Source organism: Notolepis coatsorum (assembly GCF_963971535.1).
Source record: "Notolepis coatsorum genome assembly, chromosome: 6".
NCBI lineage: Eukaryota > Metazoa > Chordata > Actinopteri > Aulopiformes > Paralepididae > Notolepis > Notolepis coatsorum.
Genome location: NC_140170.1, coordinates 40202483 through 40228838, shown reverse-complemented (window position 1 = coordinate 40228838; position 26356 = coordinate 40202483). Strand labels below are relative to the sequence as shown.

General features: G+C 44.0%; 1 protein-coding gene across 4 annotated transcripts in view; it reads right to left on the bottom strand.

Moving 5' to 3' along the window:
* LOC311230657 (inositol hexakisphosphate and diphosphoinositol-pentakisphosphate kinase 1-like) overlaps positions 1–26356 on the bottom strand; it is a 254567-nt gene that overhangs the window by 125328 nt on the left and 102883 nt on the right. For all 4 annotated transcript variants that reach the window (XM_084317006.1, XM_084317007.1, XM_084317008.1 and 1 more), the window contains exons 6-9: positions 16996–17150; positions 14960–15061; positions 9339–9500; positions 4975–5096 (exon numbers count right to left, since the gene is read on the bottom strand). In XM_084317006.1, coding sequence (XP_084173132.1) covers positions 4975–5096; positions 9339–9500; positions 14960–15061; positions 16996–17150 — 541 coding nt within the window. The remainder of the gene's footprint in view (positions 1–4974; positions 5097–9338; positions 9501–14959; positions 15062–16995; positions 17151–26356) is intronic.

Below are 26356 nucleotides of genomic sequence, written 5' to 3'. Positions count from 1 at the left end.
GCATGTGCAGCTGCACGGGGTTCTTGGGAGAGACTCATATCTCTCAGAATCTCAAGGTTCTCCCTTGTCTCATCAGCCAGGTTGGGCATGAGCCTCCCCGTTACCAGCTGACTCATGAGTGCCTCATAGATGAGCCTCAAGCAACGCAGCCCCCTCTTGTAATGTTTGCCTTTCAGTGCACGGTCGACGGAGCCCTCTGCAATAACTTTTCCTGCCACAAGTACATCTCCTAGCTCACTCCCCTTGTAGCGCTTGTAGATAGCGCTCATCATCACACACGGTGTATGGAAGGGACCAAGAAAGGGTACAATGTCATGGTACTTGTTTGGGTTCTCTGCCTTGAGCAGAGTGATGAGGACGTACACAGGAGGATCTCCCACTAAGAAGGCGAAGGGCATGTGCTTAGTTGCAATGATGGTAGACAGCTTCTCCATGATGTCATTCACAACTGACTTGTTGGGCGGTTTATTGTAAGATGTATGAAAATAAGCCTTGCTCTTCCTCTGCTCCATATTCAAGCCAGCGTGAAACCCATTGTATGAAGGGATAGTGCATGCATGCACGCACGTACGCACACACACATGTGCACACGCACGTATGCGCACACACACACACACACACACACACTCGCAGTCTATTGCAAAAGAAGGCCTGGATGAGCGAGGTCAACAGGAGTTCTTCATGTCAAGGAATGTCGAGATGGCGTGGTCCAAGATACCCTTTGAAACAGAAGGCTGAGCACAAGCTCAGAACATCATCAAAATAACTCCTGAAAGAAACAGCTTTCGAACACAACACAAGGGTTAACAAACCCCAAACACAGGGCTACAATGACTATATTAGCTAACTAATTGTTGTTGCTAGCTAGCTAGCTATTGGGAAAGTTGTTAGTCTGAAGCCCTGCCCAAACACCAAATCTTACTTTCCCATTCAAAAGTTACATTTTCGCTCTGCTGTCTCTTTCTACATTTTTGCTCTACTGGATGGTGGCCATCTTGGATTTCTGGGTTAAATTGATGTCATAGAGTCAAACTAAGGTCAGAATTGGAATCGTCATGGTTGACTTACACAAAAAAGTGTATTCATACATGATTCTAGGTGCTCTGGATCAAAAGTTAATTTTTCAAGATGGCGTCAGCAGATATTTTCGATTTGGCCATCTGACAAAAAATGCCGGGATTTTTCGGAGGGACACGGGGGCTAAATATTTTATAAAAGGTCCATAGAAGTCAAATCAATCATCAAAACATCTTAGCCAGAGAATGGTCACAGAATGTTGGTTCTTGACCCAACTATACAGTAGTTTCTAAGTCTAAGAAAGTCTAAGTTATTTCTCCGGCAGCGTGCACAAATATGGATTCCGGCAGCGCGCACAGCACAGCACAGCACCGCTGTTGAAACTTTTTCAGGGGAAACACTGGAGTATCTACCGGTATGTCATTTTAAACGAAACTCCTAAATAACATGTCAAACTGCCAAGTCCATACAATGACTAAGCAAAACCCATTATCCATAATATGTCTCCATTAATATAAAAGCAGTTGCACCACGGAGATAAGTAAAAGCTGAATAGTTACACATGCCCTAGACTAGGTGAAAATCATACAATGTCAAATAATTATACCTCCTAATTACGCAGTATATTCATCATATCCGGTCATTACCGCTCGGTATTATTGCTCATGGGGCACGGACCTTGTGGACGATAACAGGATTTGTCTTCTCCTAGGACTCATCTCCTTCTAGAACTTGTCTCCTCCTAGAACTTGTCTCCTCCCCTCTCCCCAAACCCCCTTATTGTGTCCTGCCCCCCCCCCCCCCCCCTGTGTATAAAGAGGATTTCTCCAGGGAAATCTGTCTCTTCTTCCAGATTCCAATAGCTTGTTGTTTGGTGAGAGCCATTCAAGCCATATATCTCAAGAGTAAATGTATTTGGCATTTTCATTCTGAGTTAATAAATTGTATTAACCGGATCCACCGACTGAGTAAGTTATTACGGCTTTAAAATCGGCCACATTCATTCACAACCTCCCTGACATTTATTTGATGTTAATGTCATGTCATCATTTCTGTTACCCTCTTACTCTGCCCCCACAGACTCGGGACTAGGAACCCCCCCCCCACTGACACACACACACACACACACACACACACACACACACACACACACACACACACACACACACACACACACACACACACACACACACACACACACACACACACACACACACACACACACACACACACACACACACACACACACACACACACACACACACACACACACACACACACACACACACACACACACACACACACACACACACACATTATTCTATTTGACTATGTACTACTGCTGCTAGGAATATTTGCACCAAGTTCTTTTTACCTATTTTTACCTCTTTTTATTGAATTAATTAAATAATTTCATTTTAGCTACTGTTTATATTGTACAGTCTTGTATGTGTATTGTATATTGTGTCCTATATGTTACTTTTGTGTTTTATATTGTCTAGAATAGATCTTATATACACCCTGGGAAGGGGGGGGAAATCATTAAAATTGTCTGTATGTCTTGCACAAATGGAAAACTGACAATAAAGTTGACTTTGACTGTTCCCCAGCACCACAGTTCCACAAGCAGAGTCGGAAAAGAAGAGGGCGTGATAGAGCGCTACTTTAAACGCCAGCAGAGTTCTACTAGTGCACGGCTCCAGGGGAGCTCCCGCTTTTACGGACAGCTAAATGTTTTCTGACACATTTTCAAATTTACGATACGTTACAGTAAGTTGTAAAGGTTGAGGTATCTGGACTGGACGGAGGACATAGAGGTGATCAATCATACACTAAGAGAGATGTAGAGACGGTAGCACCAGCAGGCCTTGAGGCCCTTGGTACGGTGGATAAATTACAACCACACGTCTTGGAAATACATCCTTCGGATGAGACGTTAAAATTTGGTCGTTAAAAGAATCCAGGGAGTAGGGGGTTCCCAGACGTTCCCAATCTGCTCTCCGACATCAAGGCCACCAAATCATCCCTCTTCTTAATTGGCTGATATCAATCCTTGTCTCCTGAGCCTTTCAGCCCAAGGTTGGATGCTACACAGTCATGGAGGCAATTTCCAACCTACATTGTAAAGTGTTTTGAGTGTCTAGAAAACCTTATTTTTAGGGATGTCCGATATTATCGGCCTACCGATATTGGCATTAAAATGTGATATTATTATTATTATTATTATTGAAATTATCTGTATCGGTTTTCAAAAGAAATATATTTAATTTTTTTTACATTTATTTAACTTTATTTACCCAGGCAAGCAAGTAAGAACAAATTCTGATTTTATTTATTGTCAAAAGTATGCATAATGTTGTGTTACAAGATATATGTAATGTTAATTACCTGAAATTATTCCGTTTTTTGGGGGGGGGAAACCCTGCATATATCGAGTATAGTCGGGTTAACTAGCCAACCGTTCAGCGGCAATCACGAGTATAGTCGGGTTTTAATCGTTATTTCTTTTATTAGCGATATCCATTAATTTTCATCCATCCAACCTGATGTTATCGTTGGGAATGGGTCTGAGCTCGCAAAAGGGCAAATACCGCCGCCTATCGTCTCCCGGATGGTATTGCACATCATTGTATTTTTTTATAGCGATCACAACGTGTCTGTGTGTGTGTGCGTGCTGTTGGCGCTGAGCAAGGCACGGATAAACGATTTTTCAGCCCGCTTTTGTATCGTGCATAAGGACACATACTATCGATAATCTAGCGTTTATTTGAAAACTATTCATAAATCAGCCGAAAAATTACATCGTGTTTTGTGTATTCCACTAAAAGGGCTGTTATCGCGTCTTTCTCTGGAATTACTAGAAATCTCCAAAACTATACTCATATTCAAAACGGTATAAAACGGAAATATACTGATGAAAAAACAATCCGTTTCGTACATGTTGACTGCAAGCAAGTCATTGATAAGCGACGGGTGTATTAGACCCATAGCCATAATTTAAGATATATTTTAAGCACTCGCAAATTTCCCCATCCTCCCATTGATTAAAGCGGTGGCGTGGTAGCCCTAATTTGGTCATATGGGCGTGGCGGTCAATGAGTTAAACTGATTATAGCGTAGTCTTTAAAATAGCAGGCAATTGAGAAAAGGGTTGCATTTAACAGAGTGCACCCAAGTAAAAGGTTTTTTAGAAAACTGTTTCCTGAATGTGGTAATTTTCACATTGACATACCTGTATATTCCACACGTGTTTTTCATGGCTTACACTTATATTACTCTTTTAATTTATGCTTCGGACACACAACATGTCTATAGCTTAGAAAAAATAATCATTTGAAGCTATGGCTTATGAATGAATGAATGAATGAATGAATGAATGATTGGATTTATATAGCACTTTTCTAAACACTTTACAACGTAGGGTGGAAATTGCCTCCTCCACCACCACCACTGTGTAGCAGCATCCAACTATGCTATGCATGCTAAATGGTTGTCATACACTGGCACCAGGCACACATCACACTACACAATGGCTGAAAGGCTTGGGAGACAAGGATCGATATCAGTCAATTAAAGAGAGGGATGATTATGTGGCTTTGATGTCAGAGACCTGATTGGGAATATGGCCAGGAACGTCAGGGAACCCCCTACTCACATCCGAAGGATAATTGAACCCTTGCACTGAAGAACCATAATAACTCAGTTTTAAAGCCCATGTATTTGTGGTTGTAAAGTTAATCCAAATCAGTGTGAATGTGATATATCACAAGAAATAACTCCACCTCTACGGTCTCTAACTATGAATGAACACAACACTCTTGCCATCTTTAGATAGTAAAGTTTAAAGACATAGTTCCTGTGAAAACTTATAACAGGGTTCTATGGTTCTTGGTCTGAGGTATTCAGCACCCTGGTATGTGTTCTATGGTTCTACATGAGTAACCTGGTAATATTTACCCCAACACTTTGGCGCAGTCATCATAGTACTTCATGGAGTTCTTGACAAAGCTGAAGCCATTCACGTCACAGACAAAGGAGTGACCATTGGCTCTCAGGAGGTCAAAACCACACACTGTTTGCTGGAGGGAGAGAGAGAGAGGAGGATGTCAGGTGACAAGAGAAATTATGAATGAAGCCAGGGGGTCCTGTCTATTTAGGAATAGTTTCATTTCACTACAGTTTCATTGACTAGAAGTCAGTTCAATGAGAGCACATAATACGAATGACCATATCTCAATGACAGAACGTATAAGAATGATCATAACTCAATGAGATAACGTATAAGAATTACCATAGATTAACACTTTAATCGCCGATGACGTGTTTAGACGTCATTCCTAGCCATGCTCATTCTGCCGAAGACGCCGTAACTCGTCTTTGATATCAATAATTCAAAAATCTGTGATCGAAATCATATTTCTCCTCCGGAGACATGAGATGTACTGGTGAGCGCCACTCAACTGGCTAACGGTTCGAGAGCGCCATCTGGTGGCCGATGGGCAGATCGGCCAAGAGGGAGGGGCGCGCCAAACAGGAAGTGCTCATCCATAATCCGTCCGGGCACTCGCGATCGGTAGCCGGACTCCATCTCAACACACTCGATAATCAATCGCTCGCCCTAACTCAATAAACAACGTTATTTGGACGTATATTAGTATTATACAACCTGGAAATGGTTCATCAAGATCAACATCCCATAATCGAAAACTGTCTACTCCACGCTGATCGTCCAACGGCGCGAGGAACATACGGTAAGATCCAGCGTTATTTTCTAACGTATTCCATATAAACTGCTCTGATGACCATATGACCCACACTAGACGAATGGTATAACATTGCCCACGGAATTATAAACGCCCCCTCGCCCATCCGGTCAATATCAGATGATACGTAGTAACTTCTAGAACCACGTCCAGTTGACATTTTTTATCTCGCGCCGATTGCTATCAAACTGTATTTCATCATCAATATAATGCATTTGGAGCTATAAATCAAGTTCTGGAGAAAGCTGCAGAAAACGATAAAAACATACTTATACTTTAGACCATATTTTAGTATGAATATGTGAATGAAAAAGTATATCGTTGCTACACCCTGAACAATGGATATAGGACATTGAATGGGCCATAATAATGGCAATTTAGCAATAGAATTTAAAAAGTTATAGCCTTGCAAAGAAGGGGAACTTGTCCATAGACAAATAGAGCTGGCTAGGGATGGTAAATTATGAATTTAACCCATGGCGATCAAAGTGTTAATGAGAGAATGAAAAATAATAACCATAGCTCAATGAGAGGACATAAGATTGACAATAGCTCATTGAGAACATATAAGAATGTGATCATAGCTCAATGAGTGTATAAGTTACCATAACTCAATGAGAGAATGTATAAAAATGTGATCATAGCTCAATGAGAGAATGTTTAAGAATGTGATCATAGCTCAGAACATATAAGAATGACCATAGCTCATTAGCTCAATGAGAGAATGTATATGAATGTGATCATACAATACGGTATGTTTTTTTCATTTCCGTATTAAATCTCATCAGTTGGGAGGCTGAGGTTGGAGGAGGGTGGAGCGACCCATTTGTCTATGTTTGGATCACGGATTGGGCCTTTAATAAATGTCATAGTGGAGAAGAGTGTGCTACTTTTTCCTTTTTTATCAGTTTAATTTCCATTAGTCAGCGCATCACTGGGTGTGTGTGTGTGTGGTATTAGGTGACGTGTCCACTGATAACATTTATTTTCAGCGCTGGCTTCTTTTGGGCATTCAGTTCAATAGAATCACAGCGCCGCTACGTGTTCCCTGACGGTGCTGATAACTGAGAATGCTTTAGTGCTCAGAGCACTAAACATTTGAAGTTGAAAATATTAAATATTACAGGTAGAAATAACTATTAGTACACTATTCTGCAAACTGCATGTCCTCCCTCCTCACTCCCCATCCCACTCTCTCTGCGGAAGACTTTGCAATCTTCTTTGAGAAAAAGGTAGAGAACATCCGCAGCTGCTTCTCCCAACCCCCACCCACTCCACATGCTGAATCAAGGGACCCATCTTTCTCTCCCATTTCAGACACCGAAGCGTTGACACTGGTAATGTCAAACCGTCCCACGGGCCACTACATGCCAGCTGGACCCGATACCCTCCCCACTCCTCCAGACCATAGCACCAGACATCCTCCCATTCCTTTTTTTCTTTTTGATCCACTTTTTCTCCCATTTTTCTATATTTTCTCCCATCCCAATTTCGTATCATCCAATTCAACCCTCCCCTGTCACGAACGCTGTTTCTTGCCTCCCACAAGCCGGCTGCAATGTGGACTAAGTCATACATAGCACGAGTCCCCTCCGGTACTTGAGGTAACAGCAGTCGCATCTTTTCACCTGCGCAGCTCGATCTCTTAGTGGCGAGGAGTAACGCGTGGGAGGCTCACGCTGCCCCCGACACTTCCTGATTATACTGCGCAGGCGCACCAACCGACCTGTAGGAGTCGCTGTCCACAACGCCCGATCCCCACCCATCAGTTTCCCACCCCCTAATACGGCCAATGTGTATTAGTATGAACGACCAGCTAAACTGAAAGCAATGTGGAGCGCTGGGCTCGAACAGGCGAGCCCAGCGTCTCCGCATTCGTGGCGAGCGCCTTGCCCACTACGCCACGTAGCCGCCCGACATCCTCCCATTCCTAACTGCAACCATCAACTCGTCTCTCAACTCTGGGGTGGTTGACACCTCTGTAAAACAAGCTAGCGTCACACCGCTCATCAAAAAAACAACCCTGAACCCCACCATCATAGATAACTACCACCCTGTCTCTCTTCTCTCTTTACTCTCTAAATCACCTGAATGTGCTGTATCCATCCATCTATTACAGAACAACCTCCTAGACACAAATCAGTCAGGCTTCAAGCCAGATCACTCCACAGAGACAACCCTCATAGCAGTCACAGAGGCTCTTCACTTAGCAAGAGCGAAATGCCTCTACTCTGTCCTGATTATCTTGGACCCGTCAGCAGCCACCAGATCCTCCTCGCATCTCTCACAGGAATGGGAGTTGTAGGCTCTACGCTGGCATGGCTGTCATCCTACCTCGACAACCGCTCATACCAAGTATCATAGAAAGGCACCCCGTTGGCCCCCTAAAGACAGGTGTCCCCCAGGGCTCAGTCCTTAGACCCCTCCTCTTCTCTCTCTACACCAAATCTCAGGGTAACATTATCACGTCATGCCTTCTCATATCACCGCTATGCCGATGACACTAAATTCTACCTCTCCTTCCCTCCCTCAGATAATGCCACCAGCACCAAGTCACTTCTCATCCAACTCATACAAAATGCAGCAGCCCGCCTGATCTCCAATCTACCAAGGTCAACCCAAAGTTACCCCACTTCTCAGAGAGCTGCACTGGCTTCCCATTGTGCAGCGAGGGGAACGGCTCCCTCCTACCTCTGGTCAATGATCCCTAACTACACAACCCCTATGCTCTGCATCTTCTGGCCGCATCAGACCCACTCCTATTAGAGCTCCTGGGGGGTCATCAAAACAAAGCAGGCTATTCTCAGTCCTCGCTCCACAACGGTGGAACAAACTCCCCACCACAGTCAGGAGAACAGCTGAAACCCAGCCAATTTTCCGCTGTCGACTAAAAACACACCTCGTCAAAACAGGGCTGTACACACAGAAATTGATCCAGACCTATGGGATGACCTATGTAAAGATGGGGTCACATGCACACTAAATTCAAGATATAGACTGATTAAATAAAATTTTCTGCATCAGGTCTATTTTACCCCCTCCAAATTACATGGGTTCAACTCTAGTATCTCGTCCCTCTGTTTTAGGTGTGGTCAGGAGGAGGGCACGTTCCTTCACTCCACTTGGCATTGTATCAAACTGCAAAGTTTCTGGGAGCGGGTATGTAAGGCTATATCACAAATTCATAATATAACATTTCCGACTGATCCCGAAATATGCCTCCTTGCCTTAGCCCGCTCTTAGTCTTAGTCCGCTCTTAGCTACCAGAGATGTACCCCTCCTGGTGACTTGTTGTTCACAATCTGTAAGTCGCTTTGGATAAATTGTATTAGGTGATTACCTTTAGGTCAGGCAGATATATTCATATATTACTAGATGATCAGACATTTCCTTGAAGGTCAGACAGATCTATTAATCTATTACTGCTGGGCACAGCAGTTCTCTAGGTGTCTGCATACGTTCTCTCCTCAATCAGAACAATTGAAGGAAAGACGCTGGTGCTGGGAAAAACACGCTATATGGACACATGGCCTTAGTCTACTACTAATCCGGCATTACCTTGAAGGCCATGCAGACCTTGCGGGCCACCAGTTTCTCCATGGCGGTCAGCATGACGGGGTATCGAATCTCCTTCCCCTCGCTGTCTCGTTCCACCTTTCCATCCAGGGCCGGGGACTTCCTGGCCTCGGCGTGGGCATAGTCTGGACCCACTGTGTAAACCTGGTGTCAACACACACAAAACTGATTGGATAAAAGTGATTGAGTTATAGATTTTTCTCCATTAGAGATCAAACATGTGATCAAACTATGTGCAAACATTTATAAAATCAAGTCTTACTTTGATTATGGTTGTGTACTTTACGATGTATAATCCTCACAAATTATTTGGATAGACTATGTTATATACAATACAACATTTGAACTAGCTAACCTGCCTCCTAGGGCTGGGCAGTATGCTCAAAATATCCTAACGCAATATCCTTCTTAGTTTTGATGGTATAATGGTATTTGATGGCATTTTGTTTTCCTGTGGAAATTATGATGTGATAATAAATAGGACATCTTTTTATGTCTTTATGTTGGAATACAATAGACCTCTCACGGGTGACATATCTTCTGGTTGCTCCCAAGTCTATAGGAAAACAAATGGACTATCAATCGATCGCTCCTAGTTTTGTCTGTGGTTCATGCAGCTCTGGTCCTGTGAACAAAGCCTTCCTATATACATTTCTCTCTCTGATGAGGCAGGGGATTTTCAAGTTTAAGCGGTATAGTTTAAAGGTCCCCTGTTTTGCTATTCCTTTCACTATTTGGGCAATTTTACACAATTCCTGTGAGTCTATGGAACACATCTGTAAGTTTTTTTTTTTATTTTGTATTCATTGTTTTGTATTTCTAATCAAGTACTCTAAGCAAAAATGTTCCACTTCAAGATTCCAAGCTGTTTTGGGCTGGGCTCCGCCCATACTCGCAATGCGCTGTATGACAGTAACCCACAGTCTGCACTGGCAGACAGAGAGAGACAGAGAGATAGAGAGGGAGACTAATTAATTTCGTCGCGGGGGGCATAATCCCACGGGACAATGTGTTGTGAAGGGCCAGATTAAAGCTGAGAATCTACATTTATTGTTTTATATACATTGTATATTATTTATATATACACGGTATATCCCTTTAAACCGGCGTTCGAACCATAGGAATATTCGCTCTCCTTATTGGATAGCGCCCTAGGCGCCAGCCCGCAAGCCCCCAACGTCAGGTTCAAAGACAAGCTCAGGCATGTCGTAACATGCCCGGAGACAGCGTATTGATTCCAGACAAGAACTGAGGTTTGGGACTAGATAATCACTTAAGTATATATACGGCGCAGGTGCGCACAGCAGCAGTTCGTCTAAAGTCTGTCTGTGTTCGGTAACAGTGAAGTGAACAGCAGTGCGTCTAACAGAGCGTTGAGAACACGTGCGAATAGAATAGTAAAGTGTCAGAGTTTAATGCAGTAACGTCAAGTTCGACCTAGTTTAATGTGAAGTAAATAGTCGTTCATTATTGTATATCGTGCCAACCCAGTTCGTTCGTGTGTAGCATTACCTAACGGTTCGTTCGTGTTAGCTAGTGAACCTTAGCCAGGGTGCGTGTCCTAAATACGTTGGTGCCAGTACCCGAGGAGGCCTAGTCGGAGAACCGTTGGACATGTGCACAGGAGAACCAGCGGCGGCGATTGCAGAACCATTACTGGTTGGATTATATTGATTTGGAACGTGTTACCCGGAGAAGAGCCTCGTTGATTTCCACTATCGTTTGGGATTTAACCTTGTGAGGATTACACTCGGGCTGGCCTCATGGACAGAGGCTGGCTAGCTATCATCGTTTGCTATCGAGCATTGGATTACAGTTATTGCTTTTGCTGCTGATCGTTGGAGTCCCCTTATTCTTCATTGAATCAGAGTATCCGAACATTCCTCTATCCTCTAGACCTTACAACTCTGAGAGGAACCCAGTGTCTCCAGGCGGTACCAGCGCTGCCTTCTATAATTGCTATTATACGCCAGGTGGCGTCAGCTTAGTACCCATCGTAGGAATCCTGCTATTCCCAGTGACTACTACTACTACTGCTACTGACTGACTTTATGCATATTCTTCGCCATACAAGCGCAACCCTAATTCTCATTCTGTAACCTAATGTTGCATAATAATAAAATACCCTCAAATACTATTTCTTTGTCAATGCCATGTTATTATGAGTGTCCACCACCTATATTCGATGTACTGTCTGGCCAGTAATTAAAGTACATACCTAGCAGTGGTTTAATCCATCATAATCTTTAATACAGTCAGGGTTTTGTAACCCCTCAGTTACACAATGCATTGGTAACTTGTTTCAAATGACAATATATACTCCCGTGATATTATTGCACGGATCGGAATACGCGTGGGAGTGTGCGTGTGCGCTATGATAATTTGCAACAGGTTGACGTGACGCGAGTGCCGACAGAGAGAGCAGAGAACGAGCGAGCGAGAGGGATACAGAGCATTTACACACACTCCCGTCTGTTTCCCCACACACACGCAGTCGTGAGTGTGTGTAAATGCTCCGTATCCCTCTCTCTTCCTCTCTCTCTCTCTCTCTCTCTCCCTCGTTCTCTGCGCCACGTCAACCCGTTTGAGGAAGTGTCAGTATTTCCTTTAGCAAGCGAATTGTTGATTGTGGGCGGTGACTACAACCAAGGCTGAGATATGCAGATCAGTGCCTTATTCACGTCAGCAAAACAGTCAAATCAGAATGGCTTAGTTCAGTGGGGGAGGATCTCGTGACATGTGAACTGGACTGATGTGCCAAAATGAGAATTAGAGACACAGACCCCATTGATACAACCCTACATTGCTAGAAAACAATGCTAAACACTGGAAAATGCGATTTATAAGACAGGGGACCTTTAACCCTTAGAAGTCACGCTGGAGCTTTGAACCCGTCGGCGGACAACAAAAGAAATTCGAATCCCTCTTAAATACTCAAAAAGGACATCTTTTCAGAAATCGATAAAAATAGAAAAATAGCCATTTCTAGTGCTTTGACATGTAAGGTATAAGTCCCCCAACTTGCTAAACCTAATACGATTTGTAAATACATTTAATTCTTGCTAGATGATATGCTTGTAATAATCTCCATTTGCGATAAAAACTACATCTCGCGTCACATCCATGGACGCGCGCACACACCAAGGTGTTAATCACTGAGTGATCTAATATGCATATTCTTCAGCGCGAGAGGGGGGGGTTGTGTTTCCCACTGTCTGTCGTTGATTATTATAATCTGGTCCTGCAGTTCATTCAAGCGCGCATCACGGTTATTATTATTAGTAGTCTTATTATGCTTTTCATCCTCGCCCGTGTATATACCCACGTCGCGCTAAAACAACATAAACCCTGTCAGGAACCGGTGATACAGTAGTTTATGTTGTTTTAGCGCGACGTGGGTATATACACGGGCGAGGATGAAAAGCATAATAAGACTACTTTTAAATGTCGGGTCCCGTGTATTCTCGAGAGAGAATGATACTAATAATAATAACCGTGATGCGCGCTTGAATGAACTGCAGGACCAGATTATAATAATCAACGACAGACAGTGGGAAACACAACGGGTCAGGAAGGGGTGTATGGCAGACAGAGTGCGTGTGTGTACGAGTTATGATCAGTTATCTCGCAGTTCATTCAAGCGCGCATCACGGTGATGACAGCTCTCTCTAGAGTAGAACGGTCACCCGCGCTGTAGTAAACACGGTGCTTTAGTTCAGGGGTTCCCAAACTTTTCAGGCCAGGGCCCAGAAAATAAGGCGTCAGAGAGCCGCGGCCCAATGCACATCATCAGGCTTTTTTTTTTCTTTTTTTTTGCCAGGCGACCGATTTTTTAAGCCAAATATCACTTCAATCCTATTAAGTTAGTTCAAGTTAGTTATTCATTTATATGTGCTATTTATGAGAGGGCTAACTTGTTGCAAAATAATAATGATAATAATAATAGCCTCATTAAAATACTATTGTTGCTTCGGTTGTTTTCAGCATTTTATGTGCATAATCTGTTATTTAGTTTGAAATGTTCGTTGAAATAAGTAGATTTTTCGTTTTTGTTTATTTATTAAGTTAATATAAAACCATATAGTCACATTTTAGAATACAATAGAATAGAATTTTAGAATACAACTAGAAACACTGTCCTGGCCTGCTTCTAAGTTCAGTGGCCTGACAAAAAATAAAAAATAAAAAAAAATAAAAATAAAAAATAAAAAAAATGATTTTTTTAATTTTTTTTTATTTTTTTTACTCATCTCGCGGCCCACCCGTGGCTGCTCGCGGCCCACCTTTGGGTCGCGACCCCGACTTTGGGAACCACTGCTTTAGTTGACAGCGCATCGATGCGCTTTGTGAAGGAAAGATGACGTCGCCTCTCTCTCTCTGTCTGTCTGTCTGTCTGTCTGTCTGTCTGTCTGTCTGTCTGTCTGACTGTCTGAGAACCCAGGTTGCTTTCTAAACTATATATATCTCTCTCCCTCTATCTCTCCCTCTCTCTCTCCCTCTCTCTATCTATATCTCCCTATCTCCCTCTCTCTCCCTCCATCTCTCCTCTGTATCTCCCTCTCTGAGACTACTCCCGGTCTGAGACTACTTCTGTGTGTGTGTGTAACCAAATGCATACCTACATGTATGACCTATATCTATCTAATACTTTTGGATATGAGCATTCTTTTCAATAAGTATAGAAGCCTGAACACAGAATGACACCAGTATCACTGACTACCACGGCAAGCCTATAGAAAATTATTCTATTTAATAATAATAATAATTATTATTATTATTATAAATGTCTCTCTCTCTGTTTCTTTCTTTCTTTCTTTCTTTCTTTCTTTCTTTCTTTCTTTCTTTCTTTCTTTCTTTCTCTCTCTCTCTCTCTCTCTTTCTATTATATTACTATTATATATCTATCTAAATATCTAAACCTCTGTCTATCTAGTGTGTGTATATGCATGGCATCAAATCAAAGTGTGTGTTGCCTGTATTGATCAGTCACACTATACCCCCATTCAGCTGTAATTGTTCCCTGCTGGGCCTTTGTTTCATGGTGTGAATTAGTCGTTGAAATTAACATTGACATCACATTGAATTCTGGGAAGGAGTGTAGTTCCCTTATCATTAGCTGAATTCACTGAATTCCCTTCAGAGGCTCCTGCTGCAAATTGGTAATGACTGTACCAGAATGTTTGATAGGACATTGATTGAAAACTATCGTCTCAAATTTGACAATTGATGGCTTATTTTGAAGGTATGAATCTGTAATTTTATATTATGTAACAAAAAAAAAGGGGGAAATTCTCAGGAGGAGGAGCTATTTAGGTTAGACTTCTAAGGGTTAATAAACAAATCGCTAGCCAAAACTAGCTTAGTATTGCAGATCCGGTCACCCGATGTAACCAGTGTCAGTGCATTCTTCGAAACATCCGGTCATTTAGGGTTAGTAATCTAGCTTAAAAAAATCTGAATGTTAACGAAACATGGATCCACATCAGTATACCTTCAGTATACCTCCCAGCCCTAACGCCTCCAGTAGATGCTCCGTTTCCATATAATAGTATCATCATAGTGAACCAGAGCAACTGCAAATAGAACCCATAAACTGACGATACCTTGACATCAGTACCATCCGTGGGCATGAACTCCTCATAGATGTAGGATCCAGTCTTGCGTACGCTGCTTTCTGGGGAGTACACACTGCTGCGGCTCCCTATCTGCACCACACCAGAGCAGAGAAAACATGGTAAATTAACTGCATTTATATGGTGCTTTTATCCACTTATGCCTCACAATCACACACCGACGGCGGAGGAGACACACTGCCGCGAGGAGCTGGAATCTAACTGGGAATCGACCGCTCTACTTCCTGAGCCACTGTTTGTCTTGGTATGTTTGGGATTTACTACTTTCCTAATTAAACTGCCTACTGCAGTCACTCTCAGTTCAATAGGGAGATAGAGGTGGGATTATAAAAAATTAGGGATGTCCGATATTATCGGCCGATATTGGCATTCAAATGTGATATCGGAAATTCGGTATCGGTTTAAAAAAATATATATAGGGCGGCTACGTGGTGCAGTGGCCAAGGCGCTCACCACGAATACTGGAGACTAGGCTCGAACAGGTTCGCCTCCCTGTTCGAGCCCAGCGCTCCACATTGCTTTCAGTTTAGCTGGTCGTCCGCACTAATACACATTGGCAGTATTAGGGGGAGGGAAACTGATGGGTGGGGATCGGGAGTTGTGGACAGCGACTCCTACAGGTCGGTTGGTGCGCCTGCGCAGTAGAATCAGGAAGCGACGGGGGCGGGGCCCCTCCAAAGCCCAGACCCCTGACGTTGAAAGATCGAGCCGCGCAGGTGGAAGGATGCGACTGCTGTTACCTCGAGTATCAGAGGGGACTCGTGCTATGTATGACTTAGTCCACATTGCAGCCGGCTTGTGGGAGGCAAGAAACAGCGTTCAAAGACAGGGGAGGGTTGAATTGGATGATACGAAAAATTGGGATGGGAGAAAAAGTGGATAAAAAAAAATATATATATATTTACTTTTTTTTTTATTACATTTATTTAACCTTTATTTACCCAGGCAAGCAAGTAAGAACAAATTCAGATTTTATTTATTGTCAAAAGTATGCATAATGTTGCGTTAATTCCACGATAAGAGATATGTAAGGGATAATGTATAGCTACGAGGTCATTGTCGCAAAATAATTGACCGACACGGAGTTTAAAATACCGAGCCGCTTCGGCGAGGTGTTTTAAACGTCAGTGAAGGTCAATTATTTTGCGACAATGACCGAGTATAGCTATACATTATCCCGCTTATTACATGGCTAACTTACTAACAATATACCTAATTCATTTTACATCGACTCGCAACACTGGTTCTGGCTGCGTTCTGGCTCCGCTCGGCGCTCCGCCCCCTGTCATCGCCGGCAGCAGAACACCGGCAGTGTCTAATTGCACTGAAACAGTGTGTGTCAGTGGGCTTGATTGCGAACAGCTGCGCACAGCGGTCATTATTGAAAAATAATGACCGCTGTCGGGGGGCTATTGACCAATCACAAGCAAGCATTTCGGCGAATGTGAAAACGCCATGTAATAAGTAATGTTAATTACCTGAAATGATTCAGTTTTTGGGGGGGGGAATCCCTGCATATATCGGTATCGGTTGATATCGGTATCGGAAATTAAGAGTTGGACAATATCGGTATATCGGTAAAAAAGCCAATATCGAACATCCCTATAAAAGATGCAATATTTCAAATATTTCCATGTAGATACTGGCCAGTAGAGTATCATTGTTATTGGCATAAAATAAACCTTAAAATTATCCAAAAATTAACAGTTTAAACTTTTACCTCACGCAAAACTTAAAGGGATAGTTCAGATTTTTAGACCTATTTTGTATGTTAGCACACTCACTTGCTCTGGATAGTTAGTCTACAAACCAATACAAAGTCAATGGGGTGATTGTGCATAGAGTAGATGTTAGTGAGCCTCAGTCAGCTCGTCAGCCCTTTAACCATACCAAAAGACTCAATCATGGACTGGGCTTTCCTTGAAACATTCTGAGAGCTAACATCACCTCTTGTTCCATTCCTTAAGTGTTGTGTTTGTGTTGAGCTGGTCTTTGAACAGTCCTACCTTCCTGAAGAGCCTCTGGCTGCCTCCTCCGGCCGAGGTGGGGTAATAGATGTAAACATTATGGTCCTCTGCACACACAGGCTTCTCTACAAAGGGCTTAGGAAACACCTCCCCGTTCACCTCCACGTGGTCCTCCCCCTCCACCAGGTTACCTTCTGGGGCCACAAACAACAAGTCATGGTGTCATTTGAGTGCGAACACTTGAGGGGAAGGTTCAGCAATTTTACAGTGTAATCTTTCCCCTCACATTTATCTATTGTTGATCGCCTCTGAGAACAAGCATTTTTAGCATTCCTCACTGAAACCGCTGGACACTACTAATGGCTAGCTAGCAGAAGAAGAATGATACCAAACTAGAAACGAGGGACACTACTAACGGCTAGCTAGCAGGAGAAGAACAATACCAAACTAAAACGAGGGACACTACTAACAGCTAGCTAGCTGAACAAAGCGACAGAGTTGTGTGAGGGTGTAGATATGGTGCAACATGTGTAATTGTGTAATTGTGTATGTGTGTGTGTGTTCTGGATGTAACAGTACTGTATATCTACTCCAGTGCCGTCTGACAGATTCGGCCAAAAGACACTCCTGGCGTGTAACAGAGATGTATATCTGTTATTTAGTTAGGCCTACTGGACATTTTCGTTGACATTTATTAAGTTAATATAAAGCGTGTTTCGAAAGTTTTTGAGGTTGTTAAATACACGCTTTTGATTTCTTTAAGTGGCGAGTGACGTCTTTTTCGTGCTTATTTGAGAAGGGTCCAGCTGCACAGCCGGAGAGCAACGCTCTCAGGGCTGCGCTGTGACTGCTGTTCTGTCACTCCGAGCCTAGTAGTGGGCCGGTCGTTGACCAAACTTTATTAAAAAAATTTATAAATCAATTATAACGGCCCAAAGGCGTGTCGGCCCACCGGGAACATTTCCAGATTACCAGTCCAGCCCACGGCGCAGGCTTGTCACTGTCACAAGTGCGCATGCTTTGAACAAGTAACGTTAGTTCAAAGCAAAGCATGTCCCCTGCCTGGGCAGAAGTGACCAAATAGTGCTGTAGCAATGCAGGGGAGAGTACCTTTGCCAAACATCAGACATTACTGGAAATGTTCAACTCCCGACTGTACATGTATATTGTGATATTTCTATAAAAAATTTATTAAAAATTTAAATACATTTTTAATAAAAACTTTTTTTTTAATAGTTATAAATAGTTACCGAGGTCCAGACCCCGGTGACCTCATAGCTGGCTACGGCCATGAGGTTGAGTATGTTGAAGAACCACTTGGAGGTCCATTTTAAGCAGGCAGTTTCTTATGAAGGTAAAGTTGGCAAACATTCTCTGGGAAATGCAAATGGTTTACAGTAGAGACCATTTGAGAAATTTATCAAAACGAACCCTTCTGTGATGTCTGTGGCAGGTAATAGGTATATGATTCAGATGTTGTAGTATTCAATTGACAAATGATCTCTCTCTCTCTCTCGCTCTCTGGTTTAGGAAAGGTTTAGGTTCATCCTACTCCTTTTCGAACATTACTGTTTTGCTTGTTTGTTTTTTTAATCCGTTTATTACTTCATTGTTTTATCATTTTTATTTTTTTTATTTCATTTGTTTTTTATTTATGTTCGAAATAAATAAACGCATTCATTCATTCAAGATATTGTGTGAGCAAAAAAGGAAAGAAAAATACATGTTATGAAGTATAGTTAATTTACTATATGGATACATCCTCTGGCCTGTTTGTAGAACTTCCCTGTGTTGTTGACAAAGCTAAACCCTGTTGATATGAAGTCTAATGGGAACATGAGAGGATGCCGGCAGTAGCTGCTATGTTCATGGCCCTGAGAGCGTTGCTCTCCGGCTGTGCAGCTGGATACTATTGGCTTATTTCTCGCCAGGTAGACAGCGCCTTGGTGCTGAAGTGTCATCCAAACTATCCTTACTTAAATATGACTGACGGCACCACACGTGACTTGCTCTTACAAAATCAGTTACATTGATGCGAAAAGAAATTTTGAGATGTATTACACCAATGGAAAGATGACAATGTTAGCTTTCCAATGATACAAATATCATCTTTCTACTCCAAATATCAAGCAAGTTATGCCCTACTACATATCGGATGTCACCAAAACATAGTGGAGAAAAAAAGCCTTCAAAGTTGTCAGTACATTTTGAGACATTTATTCAATGTATTCACACAACTATTAACACGATACCAAACATGATAACATTGAAACCTTGCCCATTTTTGCTTCCCTCACACATGCACACAAATGATTCTGCACCCCCTAGGCCCCTTAACAATTGTTTGTATTGAGCCGTATTGTACCCATTCTGCAATCTGTTAAATACAACGTTTTCAACCATTCTACTAGCTGTCTAGCTTTACTATGCTAATGTGCGCTAGCCTAGCCGCAATGCTAAGTGTTTATACTGGCAGATCCCATTCACGTTAGCATGTAAGCTAACAACACCAGCGCTCTTTTTGTGAGACTAAACTCTCTGCTCTGGGTGGTTGTGGTTGTGGTGGTTGTGTTGATGTTGGTTTCGTTTCATCAATAAATGAGGCAGAACACAGTGAATGTATCATTTTTTTTTATTGCACTTTGTTTGTTTCTTGCTGAAAATAAATGTAGCTAAATAGTTCCCGAGGTGATTTAAAGATGGTGGATTTGTGTTTTGACTTAGCAGGATGTGTACTAGTGACGGTTCACCCTTCTGATAGGTTGAAAATGGCCTTCATGTTTGAACTACATCGCCACCTATTGCTTTGGCATTGTACTACATGTATATTATCAGTTTAAACCACTGTGATCGTGTGCACTGAGCGGCTGGGAGCGGCTCGGAGCGGAGGAGAGCTCTCGCTCCGGAGTCACTCTGACCCATTTTAAAGCGCACTCCGCGCTCACTTCAAAATCCACCCACTCCGCTCCGCTCGCGCTCACATGCTCTGGTTTGAGGTGGATGTTGTTGAGTGTGTGGGGTTTTTCATGTATCAATTTGAAACAAGCCTATTGACTGTTGGAATTAGGGATGTTAAAAATAGCTAATAATATTATTCAATATTAGACATTCATTGATCCAGAGGCAACCAGCTTCGTCTGCTATTTGTAGATATATCAAGACAACAACACAACTTGCCCTCAGGGACAATAATATTTCATCTATTTCCATCTATAATATCAGTGATTATGACCAGACGGAACACTAACACAGGAAAGGGCTAATGTATGTATGTATTATTTACATATTATTTACAGATAATTGAAGGTACCTCAAAACATGAAACCAAGCCATGTCACACATCTTGAGTGTGTGTGTGTATGTACTAGTCTATATGCATGAAATGTGCATCTCTACCACTACAGAAGGTTAACCTTTCACTACCACACTACAGACGGTTAACCTTTCACTACCACACTAGACGGTTAACCTTTCACTACCACACTACAGACGGTTAACCTTTCACTACCACACTACAGAAGGTTAACCTTTCACTACCACACTACAGACGGTTAACCTTTCACTACCACACTACAGACGGTTAACCTTTCACTACCACACTACAGACGGTTAACCTTTCACTACCACACTACAGACGGTTAACCTTTCACTACCACACTACAGACAGTTAACCTTTCACTACCACACTACAGACGGTTAACCTTTCACTACCACACTACAGACGGTTAACCTTTCACAACCACACTACAGAAGGTTAACCTTTCACTACCACACTACAGAAGGTTAACATTTCACTACCACACTACAGACGGTTAACATTTCACTACCACACTACAGAAGGTTATATTTCGTATAGCTCTGCTCAGAGTCATATTGCAATACTCTTCATATCCAGTATTTGCACTGAAATAAATTCACACATGTACCTTTACTACCACCATCTGTCTGGCCACACCCCCATCCGCTACCTACAAAAGCAGGGGTGTGGCCATACCATCAGCTCCTTCTTCAATTTTCATCACGTTGAGTGCCTGTTAACACCACTTTAAGTTGCTGAATAGTTTTTGAAGAAAGTAGAAAATCAAGGAGCTACGTTGACATTATATCTTTGTTTTCTCTCTCAATATTTTCGAGAAAATACGGCGATAATGTTTTCGTCACTGGGGTGTCTGGAAGATAATGATCATTCTGACCTCCACCGGCTTTTTCGTATTAGGGGCTCGCGTCGCTGGTCTAATCCCCACCTGCAGTCCTCCAAGCTGCAGCTGGACAGGTATTACCTCCGGTTCTGCAGCTGGACTGTGCAGGAGGCGTCGGCTGTTGTGGGAAGCTGGCTACCTCTGGGTGAGTGATGTTTTTTGCTATGCGAGCGCCAGTTGTGTTGCTATGAGGGGGTTAGCTGCACAATTTACAAAGACCGGCCCCAGACTAGTATCCTTTTTTCTGCCTCTTAGACGGCAGAGGGAGGGTCCTGGTTTGAAGTCCACGATAGTCAATCTAGTGGGCCCTGACCAAGGTCTGTGGTTAAAACCCGGGATCTTTTGGACGAGCGGATTCTTCTGTCATGTGAAGGCCCCATCTTTCAAGTTGAAAGTTACCCTCACGAGGAAAAGTGTGTTTGATGCTTCTTTATCGGAAACTCCACGCTCAAGTCGGCTGCAGCCTATGAAGGGAATTGTGCCGACACCGCTGTATATCTGTCAATCACCGTTCTGGAAACTGTGTTGATTTCTTTTTCTCTTCTCTCTTAGGATGAGGAGGTGAGTCAGACAGCGGCTGTCTGAATTGCTGGCTTATTGTGTTCTCGTGTGCAGTTTCGGTGGTAGCTGCTTAGCTTGCGTGCTAGCTGGGTGAGCTAACTGTTAGCCAGTTAGCTGTTAGATGCGGCGCCGGCTCGTTATGTTCACTAGGCCAGGAGTGTTAGCTTGTTGCTACCAGTCGGCCTTGAGTTGGCTGTTAGCTTATGCTACACCGTTGAACTTTAGCCGTGAGGATAACAGGCCATAACACTCTGACTACGACGTCATCTTTGACAGAGGATGTTAGTCGGCCCTACACCGTGTTGCCCCGCCAGCAAGGACTTTCGTCAACATGGAGAGACCAGTGTTTGCAGTCCTCTCAGCCTGCGCTCATGGTTATAGGTAAGAGTCCTTCTGGACACTTAACACCTCTTCCTTCCTTCCCTTCTAAATGTTTTGTAATAATGTATTTTTTCCAAAACGTATGTTGCTGCACTACATTGGGGATATGACATGTGTTGTGTGTGAATAGTCTTGTCGCTGGTATAGTTTCTCTCTACCTAGAAAATCGGCGTTGTTTTTTACGCGAGTAAAAATGAACTGGTTGGTTGTGATGAGAACTTGTGTGTTCATGTAACGTTAGTTAACGTGGTTGAGCTCACAACTAGTTGGGTTAATAACCCTGCAAAGCTATGCTTAGTGACATATGATCGAGGGGTGAGTTCTTCTCTCAGCCTGTGATGACAATAAACAGGTAGCGTGTTCACATATTAACAGGGGTACCTGTTCAACCTAGTCGTATCAAGGGAAGGTGGGGAGGGGTGATTCCCCCCGGTTCCCTGGGGCTTCCCCCCCTCCTCTCAAACATGTTTTGTTTACAATATATTGTTTCACTATGTTTGTGGGGATACGGTGTAATCCCTCAGCTTCTGCTGGGGTTGTGCTCCTGCTTGAGAAAACGATTTTTTCCTAGGGAAAAGATTGTTTTGGTAGCTATCATGTGGACTTAGCAAGGCCTGTGGCCAGTACGTAATCGAGGACTTGTGTCTTCTCTAGTTATGAAAAACGGCGTTCCTCTTACGGTAGTGAGAGTGTACTTTTGCCTTTTTTGTTGTGATGGAGGGTTGTGTGTGTCGTTAAGATCCACAACTGGGTTAGGTGTTGGCCTACAGAAGTCACATGTGTAAGCTCTGGTACCGGGGCTCTTAAAGGGGCCCTCTCTGGGTCTGTGTTTTTCTTTGTAAAATTCAGATGGCAGGTTTCGCACATGAGTCTATGTGAAGCTGTTAAACGCTTCAGGTAGCATGCTATGACTGGTGTCATGGCTCTACTTTGTCATTACATCGTATCAGGGGTGAGGGGTCATAAAGGGGTGAACTGGTCAAATCTTCCTCGCCTTTTTTCTGATTGGTCAGAGTTTCAGAGCCTCCTCCTCAGATTGTCAAGGTGAGTAGAACTTAAAAAAAAAGTTCTGCTCTGTTGTATGTGTATTGAGCTTGGTGGGTGATGCAACGCAGTAGAGACGTTTGTTCTTCTGCTCTGCTCCCTACTGGTAGTGTGTGTATTGGGTCAGAGCCTCCTCCTCAGGGTGTTTCAGAGTCTTCTCCTCTGGGAGTTCAGAGCCTCCTCGGTGAGTTAGAGTCTCCCTCTCAGTGAGGGAGCCTCCTCAGAGTTTCAGAGCCTCCTCCTCGGAGAGTCCTAATCCAATTGTTACATAGCTCAATGTTGCAATATGTCTTTTCAATCTATTGCTCACGTGGGAAGTCTCTCTGGGGGTTCCCCGTCCTCTCCTTTTTAGAGTAGGTGGACGGGGTATTGTTTAGGGTTTCCCTGACTCCTCGCCTTAAAGGTCTGTTGAGTCATGGGTTTCCCCCTGTCATAGGGGTACGTCGCTCCCCGTCCCCTCTTATGAAGTATGGTTGACGGGGTGGTGTTTTCCCTCGTCCCATGTCCGTATTTTCTTCTTTTCTGTAGAAAATGAAAAATAAAAAAGCGGCTTCTTGTCGTTCTCCCAGGCGGCTTGGAGGAACGGTATCTGGTGTCTTGTTAGACTATCCATTGATGTGTTTAGGGTCTCGACGTGTACATAGTGCTGGCCCTGGGTGCTTCCGATAGGGATCACGCATGGGCTTGCGCGCCTTGGTTGCTCATCATTGAAACAGCGTTTTTATGGGGCAACTGGGATGGAGTTTGTCTCTTCCGAGCGCCAGTTTACTAGGTTTGTCTCGACGAATTCTCGTTCATATCTGGGGGATGTTAACGGAATAGATCAAAGCATAGGTAGAGGGGTCTCACGCCCTTGGGGTGGGCCACCGAGCGCGGTACAAAAGGGACCATCTGGGTGGCGCCCTCTATAATGTTTTGGATCGACACACGTACCTACCCCCCTCCTAGTGTTGGGGATGTCGGCGTGATTAGGGCACGGGACTGATTCTGGTCACGCCGGTCCAGGTCAGTTAACCCGTTGTCCGCCGGGGACGCAGATCTGCTGTTCTGGTACCCTGAGGGACTTGTGCTTTTTTCGGGGGGGAAAATGCCGGGTCGGCCCGGGTGTTGCAAGGTTTGATGTTATGGAGATGTTCGTGGTTGTGATTACTACGTATTACCCATCACTGTTGCACCTTGCGCTGCGCTAAAGGGGCCTGGTCCTTCTCCATTCTTTTCGCACCCCTCTTCTCCTGCTTAAGCAGGGCTGGGAGGGGGCTGTTGAGGTGATTCTTATGGAACTCCTCTGGCACCCCTGTGTACGTCCCGGTCCGCCGGGCCCGGTCCGAAATTGTTTCGTCGACCCGTAGGCCTGGGATAACCCCTTTTTGAAAACTGAAACACTTGTACTGCGGTATAGCCAATGTATACCCGCAGTTGTGTTTGAGTCTTTTCTTGAGGGGTTATAGGAACAACCACCTCATGTTTGAACCAAGGGGGTGGTTGGTTCCCTGGTGTGTTGGAGCGGAGTCAACTCTCGGGTTAGTCCGTTTGAGTGTGCCCCCGCACGTTTTCATGACGTCTGCCAATCGTGTCAGCCTTCTCTGCCTCGACCCCTCTAGAGAGTCGGGGTTTTTTTGTGGAGGCTGTGACATGGTGCACAACAATGCCAGCATACGCCCCTTCCGCCGGGGTGCTGTTTCAGCTGACCCCTTTGGCGCCCGTCTAGTCCGCAGTGCTCCAGGCTCAGGTCAAGTGCCTGTTGCGTGGATTGAGGGATCGACCTCTTCTGGGGGTCGACTCCCCGGTGTGCTGCCTGCTCCCGCTGTGGGTGTAGCCTCTTGAGTGCTTCGGGCTTACAGCCATGTCAACCTGAACACGCCCGATCTCGTTCGGAAGCGGTATAGGTTCAGGCCTGGGTTGTACTTGGATGGGTGACTGCCTGAGTATACCAGGATCAGTGAGCTAGGCGGCGTGCTATAGGGGGGGAAGGGCCTGCTCTTGGATGGGCCCTGTCCGAATACGCTGGCGATGTGGGGAGCGGTGTCACTAGTGACCGCCTGGTGAGGTCTCGATGCTGTGGCGTCATTGGCCTATCCAGGCCCCCTTTTTCCGGGGGGGGTCCAGTCCTTTCTGGGTCTGGGTCCTCCTTCACGCTCCGCTGCTACGGCCTTGCCACGGGGTTGGGTTTTTGCTCTTGACCCCGTGATATTAGGGGTGGTAACGGGGGTTTGTTCCTTTTTCTGTTCGTTCCCTAGTGGCATGCGGGTTGTGCGTTTGTGTAGTCGTGGGTACGCCCCACGGTCTGCTCACCCTGTGCGTTGAGTTGCTGAAGTCTCCTCTTCGCGCAGTCGGATCCGACTCCCTCCCGTCCTCCGCTAGGGAGGTTCGGGGGGGCTCGGGTCCTCCCCGGTTCTGATGGTTGTGGGGGGCCTCAGCGGGTACATTTGTCGAGCTTAAGCTCTGCTCAGCTCCTCTGTTGCAATATGACGCTAAGCAGAGCTATATGAAATATAACGTACGGTTATGTATATAACCATAGTTATATGAGTATAGTGACGCTCAGCATCAGGACTCACTGAGGACCCCTTGATCTTGCCTTGTGGTGAAAATTGGGAAGGAGCTGATGGTATGGCCACACCCCTGCTTTTGTAGGTAGCGGACGGGGGTGTGGCCAGACAGATGGTGGTAGTAAAGGTACATGTGTGAATTTATTTCAGTGCAAATACTGGATATGAAGAGTATTGCAATATGACGCTGAGCGTCACTATACTCATATAACTATGGTTATATACATAACCGTACGTTAACCTTTCACTACCACACTACAGAAGGTTAACTTTTCACTACCACAATACATAATGTTAACCCTTTCACTACCACACTACAGAAGGTTAACCTTTCACTACCACACTACAGAAGGTTAACCTTTCACTACAGAAGGTTAACTTTTCACTACCACACTACAGAAGGTTAACCTTTCACTACCACACTACAGAAGGTTAACCTTTCACTACCACACACACAGAAGGTTAATTTTTCACTACCACACTACAGAAGGTTAACCTTTCACTACCACACTAAATTTGAAATAAACTATCATGACTTTTCCTTCTATGGGTGTGTGTTTGCAGTGCCACAAGACAGTCAGTCATAACAAAAGAGCCTGCACTAGAACACGACCAGGTGTTAATTGCCGCCAGAGAGAGGGGGGCCCATGGATTACAATGCATTCT